The sequence below is a fragment of the Prunus avium genome, chromosome 8, assembly GCF_965620075.1.
Source record: "Prunus avium chromosome 8, drPruAviu1.hap1.1, whole genome shotgun sequence".
NCBI classification, from domain to species: domain Eukaryota; kingdom Viridiplantae; phylum Streptophyta; class Magnoliopsida; order Rosales; family Rosaceae; genus Prunus; species Prunus avium.
The window spans coordinates 39,995,266-40,014,497 of record NC_142291.1 but is presented as its reverse complement, the minus strand read 5'-3'; the positions used below and the strand labels follow the sequence as shown (position 1 = coordinate 40,014,497).

Sequence of the window (19,232 nt, the reverse complement as noted above, 5' to 3'; positions counted from 1 at the left end):
TCATATTATTTTTATTTAATTAATAATTTCAATTCTTAATGTTTGCATTAATCAAGGGCATTTTCTGGTATTTTGAATGTTTTATCATTCTCTGCCTTTCGCTTTATATTATAGATTATAATTATGTGTATTTATTTATTAATCTTGTACATCCATGAAACATCAACAATGTCCTTAGTTATATTGTAAATTTTGGATTAATGAAGCTATTAGCATTGTAATTGCTGAAGAATTACTCGATTACATGGCCTCCATGTCGGAGGATGTGGGCTGCATATCGGAGGAAATATTATTTTATTCGTCGATTTTTAGCCTACATGTCAGAGGATTAGTGACTTGGCCTACAGATTGGAGGAAAAATATCTTTAAGAGTGTTTGCTCTAAGACTCCAAACCACAAAGGAGGAGACTTTTAAGCACTCATTCTCTCTCCTTCCTAAATTTGAAAAGTTTCAATTCAAACACTGAGGACAAATTCAGAACTGGTACGGTGGGAGTTTGATTATCATATTTCTATGTTGATGATGATATTGTGTGAGGTTGTTTTGGGTACAAGTATAAGATCAATACAGAATAATACTTAAAAAAAGAGGAGACGTTATTTACATGTCATATAATGTTGCTGTGGAAGGATGAAATGTTTTTTGCTTTCATTATTGAGCAAAAGCATATATTACATATGGTTTTGAAGACACTGAAAAATCTATCTGTCTCAATTCTCAACGGAACTTCCAAGCTGAAACGGAATGAATTGGGGTTTCCTTCCACCCAACAGTGAGACATTTGCCATTCCTATCAAGCGTGCAAGAAGGGCAACCAAACCTTTTAGCCACTAAACTAGCTTGATACAAAGATGCATTACTAAAGTTCATTTCCACCATTCTGAACCTTGCAAAGAAGGCTCTCCACACATCTATTTTCACACTTCGTGCAACCCTTTCACTCCCCTCTGCCGCTACAATGTTTCGGATGGCCTCCCGGAACGAGCCTTCCGTCAGCACTCTATACTCCTCCTGTTTCATGCAAGTCTCAAGGCAGTCGAAAAACGCACTGTAAAAAAACAGCGCATCGATGAAGCGGTTCACAAATGACGGTGAGTTGTGGTTGGCTTCCACTTCAATCACCACCATTATGCAAGGGGTGAGATTTCTCATCACCCTCATCAAATTTTCCAAGCAACTAGGCCTTGAAATCATTGTCCTCAGTATTAACGGTGCGTATACAGCCACGGCTTCATCATCTTCAACATCAAACAGTTGGTCTTTGATATCTTCCATGGCTGAAACAATCACTGCCTTAAATTGAAAGGGTATGTTCAGGGACTCGGCAACGCTTGTTAGCCTCTTTCCTGTCTCCTCTATCTTCTGCTTGCCTTCTACTCCCACAGCAGTTATTGTGAGAAGCTCAACTGGACATTCCTCTCGTTCTGCAAGTGATTCCATCAGCCCTGTCCATTGCACTCCACTCCTGATCTCGAGATCTATCAAATGAACCTTACTCTCCAAGGCAACACTTTCGATTATGGCTTGGATCCCAGTGAACTGCATTACCGAATGGAAAGGGACTTCTTGGTGGTATGCAAGGTATGTGAGGTTTGTGCTCAGTCCATGACCAGATATAGACATTTCTTCTGCCTTAGATGGGATGCTTCCTGTTTCTCTTTCGATCCTCTCCCGAAGTGCCTCAGCAAAGTAGAAAACGACCCTCTGAATAGGGTTGCCTTTGAAGGATGCAATCCATTCACAACGAAGAAGCAGTCTGTTTGCGCGTTCAAATTGTTGGTAGCCTACCTTCTCTGCTGCAGCTAAAAGTATGTGAGCAAGTTCCGCATCCTTTGTTTCTTCTTCGGACAGACCGGAAAGAGCGTAGCCAAAAGGGTGCAGAGGGTAAAAGTCATCATACCCCTGATTAGAGAATTGCACATACCTTGCTCCAGCAACCCTCATGATCTCTTCGGTTGACAATTTTTGCTGTCCCACATAGGAGGAGGCTTCAGCTTCATTTCCTGTGTCGCTGCTTGTTCTTTCTCCCCTCAACTTCTTGAACGCGCTCCCATAGCTGTTGAGGAGCTCCAATACTGCTAAGGAAGATTGATGGGGCAAGTGTTTGTTGGTTTCTGCAATGTCTGAGCCTCCGATTTGGTTGTATGTAAGCTGGTGAGTGCCATCCTGGATTGGTTGTGCTGGTGGGAAGACAGAATCAAAGTTGAAATCATCCAAAATTGAATAATTTGACTTGGGTTGTTGCTGCTGGTAATGGTGGTGTTGTTGGTAATGGCGGTGGTCTTGATCTTTGGACAAATGAGGTAGTCCTTTCTCGGACTTGTTAGATTGGTGGAATACATGTTCAGAAGAAACGATATCAAAGTTGAAATTATCCGAAAGTGAATAAGTTGGCTTGGGATCTTTGGAGAAATGGGATGATAGTCCTCCTTTCTTGGCCTTGCTGTCTTCTTGATAGAAACCATGTTCAGAAGAAAGAGCACTATCCATCTCTCCCAACCCCAATTCTTCTATGGCAAACAAATGCCCTGGTTTCACTTTGAAGGCCACTTCCTGATCTTTCTCATAATCTTCAAGCTGGGGAGTCAAACCACCTAGGACTCCGAAATCAAACGGTGTGAAGGGGAAGAATGCATTAGCCATATTCTGCAGAGAATAAGAATATATGCAGAAGCAAATTTGCAAAAAGTATTCTCAAGTCTCAACTGATCATCAATAGGATTATGGGACTGGATTAATATCGACGCATATCAACTTGTATCTTTGGTTGATAACAACGATCACAGGCTTGATAACTGAAGCACCCTTGCTCCCTTCACTAATAAAAAAAGGCGAGGAATGCAACTATGATAGTGATATTCCGATATTGTCAACAAAGCCAGCAACCATGAAATGCCAAAAACTTGTCCAAACAAAGACCCCTTCAAACCCTTCATATGATATATTAAAGATTAAACTAAACTCTGCCACAAAGAAAGGCAAGAACAAAAATAAAAAAGCACATGTCACTGCCAATCAGCACATTTAATGAAATTATTATTACTCAAAAGTTACAAGGTTGATTAGCCAAACAAGATTGGGATATGAAATTATTCAACTCAGAAGACGTGACTGCCCCTGGATGAGTACGGAGAGTAAAATGACAAACTCAGAGAGAAGACAAATAAAAGGGTTGATGAGGAAACTACAAAACTAAAGCAGTAATTAGTCCCTCTGTAACTTTGTCAATTGGAGAAGATAACTAAAAACTTTTTTATCTTTTTAAATCATACATTCGAGGGGTAATTTGTGCCTTTGCGGTAATAAGGAAGAATATACCGTGCATGGAATTGGCAGGATTCACAGTTGCCTGCAGATTATCCATTAATCCACCCTCATCCATTCAATTTCATTTATGCTTTTTTTAACTGTAACCAAGCAAACTTTTTTTAAAAAACTCATTGGTTAATCTTTTATAATACATAGTACCTATACTCCTTGTTTAAATCTGAAGGTGCTTGAAATGTGAAAAGAATACAACACAAGCAGTCAATTCCTTGATGTTGACCATGGTCTCATCTCATCTATAAATGAGAAGCACCACTGAGCTGTACATGTTACATTTGTACCTGGGAAGATGCCATTTACTTGATGTACTTCTCTCTTTAATAATTATCACCGTAATTAAATTAGTGCACTAATTAATTAATGTTGTTGTTAATTAGTGTAGTTTTCAGCTTTGTTTTGCCTCTTTTTATGTACAGGTACAGGGTGTGTGTATTTGGCTTATTAGTTGACGTTCACGATTGATTTTGACATGTTCATATTCTATGTACCGTATGCAAAAAATGCACATCTGCCAAGAGTCATACAATTAAATAAATATTATGATACAGTTGTTGTCCAAAAGCAAAAACAAAACAAAACAAACAAAAGAAAATCAAGTTTGGAACAATTACGAATTCGTGTGTGAAAGAAACGAAGAGGGAATATGTCTGTGCTCAAAATAATCAATCAATCGATCCAATCAGATTATGAAATTTAGACCTTGTTGTCTTGAAGATCATGATCTTCTGCGCAACTGTTAGCAAAGTTGCCTCCTCCTGATCTCCTCCTACATAACAAAACCATGGAAAGCCACATAACACCCTTCACCACTCTAACCATTCCAATAGTTACAGTGAGGTAATATAACCACCAACCAACAAAGTCTGCCACTCCTATGCCCATTGACAGCTCTCTTTTGGCCTTGGCTACAACTACCAAAGACTCCATCTCGTCCCTCAACCTCCACCACCATAAACAACCAAAGCTGGCAGCCACTGCCACCCTCTCAACCCATTTTTCCCCTCTAGCTGCACCGAAAACCGTGTCGTCCACCACCGGCTTCACCACAACTCTGCACCAATGGAGCATGGTCTCATGCAACCCCACGAAAAATATTGCTCTGCTCAACAGACATATTCTCTCATCAACGCTGCCGAAAGTAGCGCCATTGATCCCCGCGGCTATGCTCCCTTCGATTCCCAAACCAACGCAGACTTGTAATGTGCATAGGAAAATCCAGGCAGTGTACAAACGGGGACGGAAAATGGGAGTTGGGAACTCGGTTATGATGGTAATTTTACCTGTTAGGCAATGGATCAAAGCGGCTGTGCTGACAATGGAAACAAGAATGTAGAGAAGAGAAGGGGTGGCGTAGCGGAACAGAGAAAATAGAGTACTACTAGTAGTGGTGGTGCTATAATTAGGATCAGGATGAAGAGGGGCGAAGCTTAAGCTTAAGAGATAGTTAGCGCAAGAAAGCCTGGCTAGGAGGAGGAATGAGAGGGGAAGCAATAGACTGAGAAGGGTGATTGTAAGAGTGTGGAAAGGTTGTTTTAGAAAGCTAGTCAAACTCATCAAGAGCTTCTTAGCCCTCTGTTCCCAATCCAAATAGTTTTGAAAACTCATTTTTGTTCTAAACCAAATTCAAAGTGATATCTCGAGTTTGTCTTGTCTCTGCTGCACAATATATAATTAAGGAACATTATGTGATGAAGAAATTATATATATATATATATAAATAGAGTTGATGATGACTTGCTTGATCATAATAATTAGTTGGAGTGGTCGCATGCACGCCCTTAGTTGCATTATACGGTTGACATCTTAGACATGGTCGTCTTTCTTACTAGCTCACCTAAATCCAAATCATTTCCTGGATATGAATGAACATGAATTTTTTATTATTTCCATTAAATATTTGAATTTGAAACTTTCCTTGGCAGTTCATGGGACATGCATATCCATTCTGTCACCTAGTCCATAACAAAATGTTTTATGTCTGGTCGTGGAATATGCCTCTTATTATTATATATATACACACACATATTACATATTGGTGATCACGATGAAGAATAAGCTTACCTCAACTCAACGGTCCACCAAGAACATATTTTCAAGTTGATATATAATAATATACACTTGAGCTTGAGCTGATGTTGGCTAGGCCCAAAACTAGTTGTTGGGTTTCAAAATTAAAGACATGCGCTGCTCTCTATGTCTACTAGTTTTGGTTTTTCAAGGGCATGACGTCTGCAAAAGGAATCTAATTGTTGGAAGAAGAATTTATAAGGGCCATGAATTAGGTGGTCCAAACTCATATCATGATTCATGCATTATACTGTATACATACATATCATAGAATAGTTGGACCAGTTCAAACTTGAAGCTTTCTCATTCTCAAATTATGAAATTAAGCCTCATGTCACGTGTGACACTGGCAGCTACCATTCCCCATAAGCGCACACGAGCAGAACAGGAGACTGACTTCTGTTTGTACACGCACAGCTAAAAAGGAAAATCCTCCGGTAAAATAAGCGCAGGGGCAAATCTGTCGTGTTCTTTTCCCAAAAAAATAACTGCACCACATCTTCACCTGAGGGATTCTGACTTGTCCCATCCTGTTTTTTGCATACAAAACAAAAGTAGCATTGCCTATGTAAAAAGTCCACAAATTTACAAACAATTCTGCTATAATAAAAAACTACAAAAGAACTCGCCGTTGCCGGGGATCGAACCCAGGTCACCCGCGTGACAGGCGGGAATACTTACCACTATACTACAACGACTTTGTTGTTAAGGCTTCGATTTAATATTATACAACTCATTACAGCTAACTAATCTGGTTTTGATAATAACTCAATTAAATTTTTGGGTTTTGGTTTTGGATATTGGAGATTCACTTCTTGTTGTGACATATAATTTTACCAAATGCATTCATTGTCTTTATATCATGCATCAAAAGGTGTATGGGGCCAACATGTTTTGTCCACGGAAATATCACTTGCATGGTTCTAATGGGTGGGCTATGGTATTGGATGGTGGGGTGGGGTGGGGCTATGAGGGAGGGAGGAGTGAGGTGGTGATATGATGTGTGCATATAGTTCATATTAAATGAGTGAAAAGGAAGAGAGAAAGCAACTTGGGATTTTTGATTTGTCATCGCTAGCTTATCCTCCTCCTTTGCTTTCCCTTACTCCTTCTCTCTCTTAATCAATTGGGAGTTCTGATCTTGATCCATTTTCCTTAGTTATTGCGTCTGCAACTTCCTCCATCACCAGAAAAAACAAAAGTCTGTGACTGTCTACTATTGTTATACCCTACTTTCTTAAGATTTTTATCAGAATACATACACAGAGAGAAGATAGAAAACCAAGGAGGAAAAGTCAGCATGGATGAAACCCTCTCTCCAGAACCAGACTCAGAAGTTCCAAAAGAACTCAGGCCAGAAGGTCAGGCATCCAAAAGAAGGTGTGTGTGTGTGTGTGTATATTTCATCAAAAAACTTATATACAAATACTACTTTTTTTTTACATAAATACGTTTATTGTTATAGGAAGGTGGTTCATGAGAAGACTGTTGTTACAGTGAAGATAGGAACAAATGTAGGGAAACTAAAGAACGAAGGGCCGCCTTCTGATTCTTGGTCATGGAGGAAATATGGGCAAAAACCTATCAAAGGATCACCTTATCCAAGGTTTTATTTTTTTTCTTTTTGCTCATGATCAATATTGGTCTCTTAATTTTAACATCTTACATGGCCTCACATTTTATCTTTTAATTTCCTCTAATTAAATCTTAAAGTCCCCAAAGAAAAAGTTATCAATTCATTATTTGTAGTCATGCATGTTATCATCTCGGATCACATATCATCAAGAATTTGCAAGCGAGGCTATTTAATTTCAGAAATGAGATTAACAATTAGGACTCTCAGTTTAAATATTGCTGCTTTTTAATTCTCTCTGATGATGCAGAGGCTACTACAGGTGCAGTACATCAAAGGGTTGTTCTGCCAAAAAACAAGTGGAGAGAAGCAAAACTGATGCTTCAGTGCTCATAATCACCTACACTTGTAGCCATAATCATCCAGGCCCTGATGTCTCCACCACTAACTTGACCCAATTGCAACCCAGCACTGAAGATCATAATCTCCCAGCCCTACTTCCCAAACAGGAAGAGCAAGAGAAAGAGCGAGATCACGAGCAAGAGAAAGAGCGAGATCACGAGCAGGAGCAAGAGCAAGATCACGAGCAAGAGCAAGAAGAAAAACAAGGGAAACTAGAAGACCATCCTGCTATGAAAAGTGATCATGAAGATCATTTCCACTACATTCAGTCCCCAATTAGATCCTCCCAAAACATTATGATTGACCAAGAAGAAGACCCTTTCCTAGAGAAAACCCATGTCTCTAGCACTCTCGGGTTCCTCTTGGATGAAGAGCCCCTCTCTTATTCCCAGCTCATGAGCTTCTCAACACCCAAATCTGAAGAAAATGACTTCTTTGATGAGCTTGAAGAACTACCCACATTTTCATCTTTCCCAAGCTTCATGAGGAGCAATCTCTCCCTTGAAAGGATTCCCTCTGTCCCCTCTTGATCCAAGTGGACTTGTTTTTAGTGTTTTTAGTGTTTGCAGCCCTTAGAACAATGTACCTAGCAAAATATTGTTAATATATATGTCATCTTCATGCCTTTAGCCCACTACCAGCGCTTGTTTCTAGTCGGCATCTTTTCTAATATTTCCCATTTTTGGTTCTCGAAATGAGAAAGTTGCATCGCTTTGTCATGAGCAAAAGTTAATGGGTGGGTGACTGGGCGGTCCCTCTTTCACCACAAACACACACACAGACACAGAGACACAGAGTGGCAGAGGTTTTTCATAAGTTAATTTAAAGATGGCACGAGGTCCACGAGTGCTCTCAGACATCTTTTGGAGATGAGGTGTTGAGTGTTCTCTTTTTCTTTGAGTGGTTTTGGTTTGGTGGAAGGCGTACGTCCTCCTTTTTGCAGAGTTATGTGATCAATCAAAGCAGGCTAAGCTCCTTTTTTAAAAAATTCAATGGGTGGTTGATTTGGTGGAGGAAGATGTTTGTTTCTTTGGCATTTTGTTCCTTTTTTCCTTTGATACAAAAGGATTAGGTTCTGGAATCTCGATACCTACAAAGTCTATGCTGCATTTGGCTTTTGGTGTTTTATCGTCGCAGATTCTCTCTAGAAAAAGCCAACACATGAAACTAACAAGTATATCCGCTTGTGTGAAGAATTTGCATGAATTTCATGCAAATGGAATATCACTTTCTGCTATTCCGATCAATGGACATACGAAATAACTTTTTCATATGTCATTGCATTATTGTTGGACACTCTCCATCACAAGAAAGTTTTTCTTCTATTATACAACTCAAAACTGCCCATGGACTGTCAAATCGCCGGGACCATGTATGCAAGGCATGGGCCGTACACGTCACCTAAGTTTTAAAAATGGCAGTGATTAATTGGTTGGAATCAGAAAAGTCTGGCGTTTGCTCCTCCTCCACAGATTGGAGTCTTATCTGAGCTTCTTAAGTAGCTTATCCGAACCCAAATGAGAAAACTACTGACATAAGCATCGGTAGCATGTCAATTGTCATAATTATCACCGTGACCTAAGAGGATGCTTAAAGAACAAGAGATGCATTGAGAGAATTTTCTATTCTTTCATGAATCAATTATTAGTTTGGAGGGAATTAAAAGCAAAACTAACATTTCTCTTCACTGATTGACGGATATTAACATCATTCAGCATTAAAAACGAACTCCGTAAATGTCACTCTCCTTCCCATATAACTCTACAACATAGCCCTGTCGGTACTTGCCACACCTGGAGAAGTTCAGACACTCTATTCACCTTTACTTTCCGCAACAGTTTGCTTGGCTGATTCATCTTCACTTGCTGTTGCGGCTGCCAAAGGTTGGAAAGCTTTGAGAGGATTCGATATCACACCATCTATAAGCCCATAATCTTCGGCCTCCTTCGCACTCATGAAGAAATCACGATCTGTGTCTTGGTTGATCTTTTCAAGACTTTGACCAGTGTGGTAGGAGAGATAACCATTCAAGTTTGCCTTATGATGCAGCATCTCATTTGCCTGAACAGCATGTCAACTCTTTAATCAATCTTATATTCTTATTTGCCATCACTTCAGTTGCTAAGTGTTTCAAATCTAGACCTCTTTACAAGAATTACAGACTTCAAGGATTTCTTCTTAAAAACATGTAACTCTATTGATGTACAAAATAAGGCACCCAAGCCACTTGAAGAAAATAATGGACCAATACCTTCTATAAATCATCACCAAAAAAACACATAACAATAATAATAATAATTTTTTAATTGCGGGTTAAAAAATTTCAAGACATCATGAGTTTTACTTCAATATTTAAAGGTTTAAGTACCAAAATAGACAGGTATAATAGCCAGCAAGTAAAGATTATGCAAGATGTGATTGTTAAATTAACATGAGGTCCCCGCTATATATAGAGAGATTTTTCCTTTTTGGCTTTTGGCCAACATGGATAGAGGTTTCAAAAATGTAAACAAGTAACATACCTGAATATCTATGTCAGTTTGCCCACCTTGAGCTCCACCAAGAGGCTGATGGATCATTATCCTCGAATTTGGCAAGCTGTACCTTTTTCCTTCAGTGAAGAAACCCAAAAATATTTAGCAACTTCAGGATACAAAACCACAAATTATACAAGTCACAGGTCCAACATGGATTGGTTACCTTTGGTACCAGCGCTAAGCAGGAAAGCCCCCATGCTGTTCATGAAAAGGCAAATACATATATCAATCACTGATGAGTGGTAAAAACTTTTTTTTGGATGCTAACATTAGCAAAAAATAAGAATTTTGGCCATCAACAAATAGCTCTTTCAAAATCTGAACGCAAAGCCATCCAGTGATATGATATTAAGATATCAGTCTTATAAGCATTCAGCAAATGTAATCTTTCACAAACTAGCAACACTTGAAGCTTAAATCTGCCTCAGCATCTTAGCCCAGACAGCCATAAGAATGATGAATAAACCACCCTTACAAATTCTAGACAAAATGGGAGAAAAATAAAAGGCAGAATAGTAATGACCAGCTGCACCACCCACAAAGATAAGGCAAAGGAGGAATAGAAAAGCAAAGAACAAAAAATCAAGTCAAACGTATCTTGAGGCAGGAAATAGAAACATGTTTAGAATAATTTTTCATTACCAACACTACTAATTATATCTATATAGGTTAATACCAAAGAAATACAGACACATACGTGGAAGACTCATTAATAGTAACAGGGGAAGAGAAGAGTATTAGAGGGGCATGTACCTAGCTGCAAGCCCAACACATACAGTGGAGACATCAGGTCGGATATGCCTCATAGTGTCAAAAATGGCCATACCTAAGCAGATAAAGAGCTAGTTATTCAAGTAATATACAAACTGCCTTACGAACAAAAACTGTAAACATAGCAAGACAGTTTCCTAGGATAGATCATACCAGCAGTAACAGATCCTCCTGGTGAATTTACATACATGACAATGTCCTGTTCAAAAATCAGAAGACACACTAACCGATCAATCAATTGCACAATGCTGTACAATTCCAAAATTCACTGCATGATGAATGCAAGAGGGAGAGAGAGTCAGTAGAAGCAAAGAGCAGAAATAGAATAGTACAGACCTTCTTAGGATCAACAGCATCAAGGTAAAGAAGTTGAGCAACAATTATGTTTGCCATATCATCATCAACAGCTCCCCCACAACGTATTATTCTCTAACAAAAAAATTTAACAAGAAAAGCATTAGTTGAAATAAACTATCTACGGGTGCAGAACCCACCAAATTCCACAGGGGAAAACCACCAATAGCTACTCCTTACATGCTGGAAAAGCTGACTAATAACACTCTGAAAGCGTTCTTGCACCATAGGGGGTGGGCCCTGTCCCTGTGCATATGCTGGAAAGTATGGAGAAGATGGAACTTGCACATCCTCCCTACAGCATCAGATTCAAATTGACATAAACATAAATGAAAGATATGCATGAGCTTTCTTATCCAAGAAAAGATTAATCATGCAGGGATGAATCAACACTAAACCCACCTTATGGACCAAATTCCTTGACGAGAACTCCTTTCCGGTGCCCAATGTTCACCAGAGTAAATAGCTTTCACTGGAGAACTTTGGAGATTTTTGCTCTTCCCAACTAACTTATTCAATTTCCTGCAAAACATTAAAACCGTAATGTTTTATCCAACCCCAATAAGCTGGAAATAAACCCATAAGCTTTTCTTTATGTTGTGTTTAAATTTGACAAATTTGACAAATTTTCATGAATAAAGTAGAGATATAAAATATAAAGAATTGGGTTAGGAGAAATTCAAAGTGTTTGCATCCCATATGATTGGTAACTCCCTATCAAGTGAGCATAAGCTGACGAAGTTCCCCAAACTCCCAGATAAACAATACAACACCGAGGACCAAACATACAAATACAACTCATAACTTTCAATTATCCCCATCAACTTTCTCAGCAATTAGTTGGATTCTTGGGTTTGCCTTAAAATATGAAATTCCTAATCTTAACCAATCCACGTAGTTATATTAAGGCTATAAAGATGAGACTCGCTAAATAATGAAGATGTTAACAAATTCAAAATCAGAAATGAATGAATATTCTCTAAAAAACCAAACATCGAGAAAAAGATGAGTTAAAAAACAAAATTAACATATAGAAATTATTGTTATTGAGAAAGTACCTTGAAGGTAAGCGTTGGAAGGGGAGAGAGAGGGCCTGTGGTTGGGGAGAAGAGCTAGGGTTTGGGACGAAGCCAAGGGAGTTGAATCTGAGAGACGAGGCCGATGTGGAAACGCACGTCTGCGACATTTTTGTTTTGTTTAACGTAAATGAAGTAAGCAATGAAGTTAAATTGTTGGCGCCTTATCTGCAAAATAAAGCTCACGGCTCACGGCGGCAGAGTAGACTCTGGGGAGTGGAGTGTTGGAGCAAGCAACAACTTACCACATTCCACCGTAATATCTTGTCCTGGCGCTTTCTGATTCTATTGCATTGGGCCATTTTTTCCATCAAAGCCTAAAGGCCATGGCCCAATAAAATATAGCCCACAGTTTTCCACTATTTGTGTACTAACACTTAAAATAAAATTATTTTTGAAAATAACACTTGAATAATAAAAAATTAATTTTGAAACTATTTTAAGAAAACTGTTCTCTTTTAGTTCTTTGTTATCTTATCATTTATGAGGGTAATAATTGAATTTTTGTTAATTAAAACCTCATGTCACCTTGTCAGTATCTATGGCATCGCTTGTATTTAAATAAAAATTGAAAAAAAGCCCCTAATCTCTGAAGTATTGAGAACTTATTCAAATAAAAATAAGAGGCACAGTCACCTTTTAACATGCATCTCCAATATGTCTTTTTTTAACTTTGCCGAGAACACGATTTGAATGCGGATGCAAATTGCAATGTGAAAGGAGAACTATTTTATTTTTTTCTTTCTACAATGACATATGGACATTTAAATAATATGTAATATTAAGTTGAACTGAAGTCAATTTGTGACAAGGTTGGATCAAATTGAATGGTCAGAAACTTCTATTTATTATAAATTTCTCAACTTTATAATGTTACACTACGCCGAATGAACCCAAAGTTAATATAATAACAAACGGGGCACAGGCTTCTCTCACCATGAAAATGAACCTTTCCAAAACCACAACAAAAAAACTCAGGTATCATAAAACATGGGAGGTATTATTTATATATTAACCCTAGAGGCTTATTAAAGCCGATAAACAATGTGTACTTGTATAAACTTCTCTACACCGAGCTAAGAATGTTCTCCCACCAACCCCAAATTCTATACTTAGACATCTGCACAAGTACCAGCATACTTGAAGGCTAGAACAAGGTTGTTGCCGACATTAGCCCGTAGTTTATGCTTGCATCTTTTCCTGGATTGCCTTGTAGCACTTAAGACTGCAAAGAGGAAGCTTTGACTTAGAATCCCTATACTTGTACGGGTTGGTACATGATGGACCCGCACAATTCTCACGCGGAGGAGGATAACTGAATTTCCATACCACAAGATGTTAAGACCATCACCAAACGAGCATTATATTGGGAAAAACTAGCAAGAAAAAGAATTACCTGCAGGGTTTAGAGTCAAATAAACTGGGGAGACCCATATCATTAGAGAATATCACTACAGTCCCTGTTGGGCCCATCACGTATCTGATGGAGTTTGATGGAAGTGTCAACATGTTAGCAGCCTTCTCCTGCATAAAGTACAGTGAGTACAAGATGGAACTGCTAGCATTTTACAGAGGCAGAAGCACAAGGGGGGAGGAGGGAAGGAGGGATATATCCCATGGTTTACAATACCTGTGCCAATTCTTCTTGCCGCTTCTTTATCTTGTCTTCGCGCTTCTTCCTGCTGGAATCTTGACCGAGTATTTTTCTAATAGCCTCAGCCTACATAATTCGATAACGCTGATCTCCAATTCAAGAACTCCAAAGAAATTAAAGGTAAATGACAAAAGAATAAAGAGCAAAATAAAGCACACCTCTGATTCCCTAGCAGCCTTCTCAACCTGCATTCTTCGTCTCTGAGCAGCCTCAGCTTTCTTCAGTTGCTGCTCCACGTCCGAAAGTTTCCCCTTTTGCTCTGTGGTCAACCACAACAATCATAAAATGGAAATATTACAATTAAATATACTAACAAAAGAATTAAAGTATACAAAATATTGGTGGAAAAGCTCACTTCTAGACGGTGCAGGTGGTAATCCATTTGGAAACTCAATTAAGCTCGAACCAGGGGATGAAGAGACATCTTTGCTTGACTGAAGGGCCCGTTGACGAGTTGTGAGAGTCATTTCCTTCTTACCATCCATCAAAGAGTCAACAGTTTCCTTCTTCTGTTTCTTTTTACCTTCAAGCTCACCATCAGATAATGAATCTTCATCTTCCTCATAATCAGTGTCTCCAGATGCTCTATCTGTTCTCGGCTTCTTCTTAAGGTCTTTTCCCGACCTTGATGCACCAGCATTATCAATATTAGAAACAGCGGAAAGTTTTCTATGTTTCTTGCTAGACTCTTCGTCGTCTTCTCTATACCCTGCAGTAACCTTCGATGTTTTGAGTTTCTCCAGATACCGAATCTCATCATCCTCTTCATCATCTCCAAATTCTCCATCAAGAACACGCCTCTTAGGCACCCGCTTGCTCTTACGAACTGGTTCAGATCTATCTCCTTCCTTTCCAGAGGTGTTTTTTCCCGATATCCTGCCCATCGAACAATTATCCCTCCCAAGACTGAAACCACTTCTCGAAAAATCCTTCCACGGAATTCCTTTTAAGCCGCTCTTCTTATCTGAAGGGGATTGATTATCATCTGAATTTTCCTGCTATGGAAAAATTTGTTTACAGAAAAGATCTCAACAGACTAACAATAACAAAATGCATTTATTTTGTAAATATGCACACATAAATGCAAAGGATAATTTTCCATACATAACATATTCTAAATTTCCATTTATCCAATTAAAATGGCCCACGTGGTGACAAGTAGATACTCTGATCTGGGTCATACCAATAGTTGCGTTGATTATAAAAAAAATTTAACACAAAACAAACATTCTTTTATAATAAAAACACTCAAAATTCAAAATTTTCAACAACTGGGACATTAATGGCCCATAACCCAAATGCATATGCATCAACCGCAAATAAGATGATGCAAGTGAAGAAAAAAAAAACTTAAAATCCTCTTGGTATAATTGGGGCGATAGTGATTCCGTTACTCACTATGAAAGAGCAATAGTTTATTACCAGAAGATTTGGCTTCTGCCGCTGTCTAGAGACATCTGACAATCGAGAAGTCTTCGTAGAAGACCCACCCTCTGCTGTACCATTGAACGCAGAGTTGGCCTGAATTGTACGCGTGACACCACCAACCTTGAGCTTAACTTTTTTTACCTTGTTCTCATTTCCAAATCCATCTAATCCTGACAACCTAGTACTTGGACTTTCACCATTCATCCTGTCAAATGCATCAGCACTTCTTGACTCTGATATCAAACCATCCTTCATTATGCTTGTGCTTTTCCAATTAGCAGGAGCAAGGACACCTTCGCTAGACCTTTTGTTATTGATCCCATTTCGTCCTGGCTCATTATTGTAAAATGAATTAAATTCACCATCCTTACTATCATTTTTGTGAGGTTTTTCGCCGTTGCCTACAGCAGAAGAAACCCTGGCCATACATTCATTAAGACTACATTCTTTTCTTTTAGAATTGGCATCACAACCTGCATTCTCATCACTTGAGACCTTGCTCTGATCATCTGAAGGTGTCGCTGATGACAATGATGACTGATCATGGAGTTCATTGTATGGCTGTGAATCAGGTCGAGGTCGGCGAAAAGTTTGACTTCTCTTCCTTCTTACAGCATTGCTGATACTGTCCAATCTATGACTATTGCTAATGTTTTCCATGACGGAGAGTTGTTACAGCCCAATTCTTGTGATGCCACTACTTATCAAAACATGAATAAGAAAAAACACACCAACGAAGTACTCCAGCGATGCCAAAATCCCTACCCAACAAAAAAAAGAAGGAAACATATATAACTATTTGCATAATTACAAATAAGCAAATCATATGCTGTTATTTTCAGTAACATAGAGCAACAGAGCATAGGATAAGGATGTGAAGCATTCATTATATGAAAACCACGAGAACAAACAGCAAACATAGAATTAAACTATGACAACCAATTTGGAATGGAAGAAAATTAAAACAATTTAGGTTTTTGGAAGGGATGAGGGTGTTTAACAAAAGCTCTTGACAATAACACTAATTTTTTTGGTTAGCTGATCAAAGTATACAGGTGAAAACCCAGAATCCCCGAAAATTGTGCCTTAGTTCCTAACATATAACACACAAAAACTACAACAATTAAATCGAAGATATTCAAATGCGAAAAGTGGGGCATTACAAAACCTAAAAACTATAAAAGAAACCAAAGCGGGTTCTAGCTAAAATTCAATGAATTCATATATGACAAAAGCCCACCCAAGAACGAAACAAACCAGAAGCAAAACGCCCATTGAGGAACTAGAACAAAAACCCCAAACCAACCGTTCACATAATTTAGAAGCAACCGAAATCAACCCCACGTAAATAATTGTGAAATTTTTAGCAAGCGAACCACAAGAATACATACATCCAAACATTAAACAAGAGACCAATATAAAACATAATCAGCATACACACGCCCAATGACACACTCATCATTCATCAGAACAAAGAGAAAACCACTAACAAAAAACAACCCAAAACCCGCTATAACATATTAAAATCAAATTACCCAGATAGAAAAACCTCACATAATCAACGAAAACTCAAGTAAAAGACCGATCCAATACCTTATGAATCGAACTGAATTGGGACAACGGAAGTCGCCGCAGTGAACGAAAGCGCAAACATTCCGAAAGAAGAAAGGAAGTAAACCCCGAGAGGCAAAGCAGAGAGAAGAGAGAGAGAGACGCAGAGAGATAATGACTGGGAAATAAAATTGGGTGGGTGAGTAAAAAGAATATGGTGGTGTCTGGTGTGGATAGAGACACGCGGAGTTAGGGTTAGAGAATGGGAAAGAGATAGAGTCAGAGTTGGAGTTTTTAGGGTAATGTGAGAGAGAGAAAGGAGGTGGTGGTGGTAAAGGAGAGGAAGGGCTAATAATCTTCGTGTTCACCATTTTGCTAATTCCACACCAAAGACCCAAAGCCCAAGTTTTCCCCGACCCCAACCCCAAACCCCTCCTGTGGTTTTTATTTTGTTTAGATTGGTCTTTGTTGTTTCGTTCTTTTGTTGATCGGTCACCCAACTCGTTCAACCCACTCAGTAACAACTCAATCCTCTTTCTCTCTCACTCTCTCTCTCTCTTTCCTTCGCTTTCCTTTTTTATTTCCCTCCTCTTCTACACAAGGTTATGCTGCAAGTGTATGCGCAGGTTAAGACACTGCGCACAATTGGCTTATGTTAGCGACTTTCTTTCTATTATTTTTATTTCCACGTGGACTGGGGCGTGTTTGGACTTCTACTAATGGATCAATTTTTTATTGGACAGTGCTTGAACTTCCATTTCTATGTTCTCTTTCATCCCATTATTCTCATATTTAAGTGTGCTTTGATGATCATTTCTAGGGAAAATAATTCAAATAAGGAAATCGTTTAGTCATCTTGTTATCAACAAAATATAGACAAACACAATATTATTGTTAACTTTTTACATATTAATCAAAGACTTACACGGGTTTCAATTTGATATTTCATATTTGGTAAAAATCATCATCGAAAAATAACCTAAAAAAGGAATAGTTTAACCTTGTCATCGACTCACCCCACTCTCGTATGCTTCTTCTCTCCCTATCTCTCATATCTCTCTCACACTCTCATTATCTTTCTCCATTGGTGCCCCAATGTTGGTGGCGAGAAACTTCAACATGCTCCATATTAGAAAGAGAGACGAGATGGAGAGTTGCAGCAGAGGAAAAGAGTAGGGAGGTGGCGGATTGATGGTGAGTCGGGAATAGGGGCTACTTTGGGAGAGATTTTCGGCGTTAGTAGTTGATGAAAGAAATAATCACATAGTTGTATACAACTGATGAATGTATAATATTTTCTCTTGGTTGGGGGTGTTGAGTTGTTGAATATACATTTTGTTTTTAAGAAATGCTTTTATTTTATTAATAAGGGCAAAATTGGAGTTGAATGTGTAAAAGAATTTTGCTGGGTAAAGTTGGGGATATTTGCTGAAATTCAAAAATAGAACAGCTTTTTCTTCTTCCTTTTTATTTTTCCTAGCCAACAGCGATTTAATATGGGACCACAAGGGATAGGTCACAAGCCCATTGGCTAGCGATTACAATGTAGGCATTCTGTAAGGCCCTTTCCCCAATGAGTTTTTGACCCAATTCATTTCCCGTCGCACATGTAATGGATCAAATTATAATGTTAACTGGACCGAGATTTGTTCCCACCAATCAAGGCCCATCAATATGCGTGTGGCGCTTTAGCTTTTTAGACTCGAGTTTGGTAATTGGAAGTTGGAACCACCTAATTGAACGTGATTTCAAAGCCATCAAATATCCACTTACCTAAGCAAACCCAAAACAACCAAATGGAACGTTATAATACCCTTTTTTTTTCTCTGCATATTATAACCAAAAATTGCATTTGCAAGGAATGAAATGGAGAAGAACATAAAACAAAATATCTCCCCTATTTTATTTTTTTCTTTTATCTTTTGTGAATGTTTAATTCACATGCAAAGAGTTTATAAGTTAAGTGTTTAAAAGCAGTTATCCATGTATATGAGAATTTGCGTTTGATTTCCCATGTCCATATATCGCTTGTATTACAATTACATTACATGGGATGTACATGAGTTGGAATGTTATTAGAAACAAATGCTGCACCGGCCAACAAGTACAGAGTATTATGATTAAGGGGAATGTGAGGAGCAAAAGGAGGACTGCCCTCTCTCCATCTATCTCTCTCTGTGAGCCCTCATCATAGTTTTGTGTCGGCTCTAAAAGTATGCGTGAGCTACCAAAAGATGGAGGAGTGCAATGCTTTCATGATTTACAGGGAATGCATGTTGCCCCACCCCCACATTACTAAAACATACACCAAAACTTTATGATTTTTTTTCTCCATATTATCTGTTACACTTTTTTTTTTGTTGCTAGTTTATTAAACCAAACCTTCCAAGTTCTAAGAAGAAGCATTTACAACCTCACGAGCGACTAGGAACCACCCACTTCCAAGTTTGATCTCTTAACAAACTGGTATTTAAATTTCTTGAAAGAAAAG

The 19,232-nt window shown here is 38.5% G+C and overlaps 5 protein-coding genes and 1 non-coding gene across 8 annotated transcripts; 1 reads left to right on the top strand and 5 right to left on the bottom strand.

The window, feature by feature from the left end:
- Positions 1-588: 588 nt before the first annotated feature.
- On the bottom strand, positions 589-3,101 carry LOC110749332 (DELLA protein RGL1-like). The gene has a single exon (XM_021949416.2). It carries the CDS (start codon positions 2,642-2,644, stop codon positions 719-721), a length of 1,926 nt encoding a protein of 641 aa, XP_021805108.1. The 5' UTR covers positions 2,645-3,101; the 3' UTR covers positions 589-718.
- Positions 3,102-3,950: 849 nt separating this feature from the next.
- Positions 3,951-4,955, bottom strand: LOC110749416 (uncharacterized). Its single transcript, XM_021949528.2, has one exon. The coding sequence runs from the start codon at positions 4,931-4,933 to the stop codon at positions 4,022-4,024; it is 912 nt and encodes a 303-aa protein (XP_021805220.2). The 5' UTR covers positions 4,934-4,955; the 3' UTR covers positions 3,951-4,021.
- A 1,066-nt stretch (positions 4,956-6,021) lies between these two features.
- TRNAD-GUC (transfer RNA aspartic acid (anticodon GUC)) lies at positions 6,022-6,093 on the bottom strand. The gene has a single exon. It is a non-coding gene; the product is annotated as a tRNA-Asp (tRNA).
- A 325-nt stretch (positions 6,094-6,418) lies between these two features.
- Positions 6,419-8,004, top strand: LOC110749399 (uncharacterized). 2 transcript variants are annotated; one of them, XM_021949505.2, is made up of 3 exons: positions 6,419-6,775; positions 6,861-7,001; positions 7,291-8,004. In XM_021949505.2, the coding sequence occupies exons 1-3, from the start codon at positions 6,696-6,698 to the stop codon at positions 7,898-7,900; spliced, it is 831 nt and encodes a 276-aa protein (XP_021805197.1). In that variant the 5' UTR covers positions 6,419-6,695; the 3' UTR covers positions 7,901-8,004. The 2 variants fall into 2 exon arrangements, with proteins under 2 accessions (XP_021805197.1, XP_021805196.1); XM_021949504.2 differs by having other exon boundaries at positions 6,423-6,775; positions 7,279-8,004.
- A 975-nt stretch (positions 8,005-8,979) lies between these two features.
- CLPP5 (nuclear encoded CLP protease 5) lies at positions 8,980-12,356 on the bottom strand. The gene is made up of 9 exons (XM_021949513.2): positions 12,091-12,356; positions 11,435-11,554; positions 11,213-11,327; positions 11,015-11,107; positions 10,832-10,877; positions 10,661-10,733; positions 10,071-10,105; positions 9,893-9,981; positions 8,980-9,431 (listed from the first exon to the last, which is right to left on the bottom strand). The coding sequence occupies exons 1-9, from the start codon at positions 12,216-12,218 to the stop codon at positions 9,183-9,185; spliced, it is 948 nt and encodes a 315-aa protein (XP_021805205.1). The 5' UTR covers positions 12,219-12,356; the 3' UTR covers positions 8,980-9,182.
- Positions 12,357-12,928: 572 nt separating this feature from the next.
- Positions 12,929-17,316, bottom strand: LOC110749379 (uncharacterized). Of its 2 annotated transcripts, none has more exons than XM_021949474.2 (7): positions 16,784-17,316; positions 15,185-15,951; positions 14,118-14,760; positions 13,921-14,021; positions 13,739-13,828; positions 13,505-13,632; positions 12,929-13,423 (listed from the first exon to the last, which is right to left on the bottom strand). In XM_021949474.2, exons 2-7 carry the CDS (start codon positions 15,848-15,850, stop codon positions 13,291-13,293), a joined length of 1,761 nt encoding a protein of 586 aa, XP_021805166.1. In that variant the 5' UTR covers positions 15,851-15,951; positions 16,784-17,316; the 3' UTR covers positions 12,929-13,290. The 2 variants fall into 2 exon arrangements, with proteins under 2 accessions (XP_021805166.1, XP_021805167.1); XM_021949475.2 differs by having other exon boundaries at positions 14,118-14,757; positions 16,784-17,315.
- Between the last annotated feature and the right edge of the window lie 1,916 nt (positions 17,317-19,232).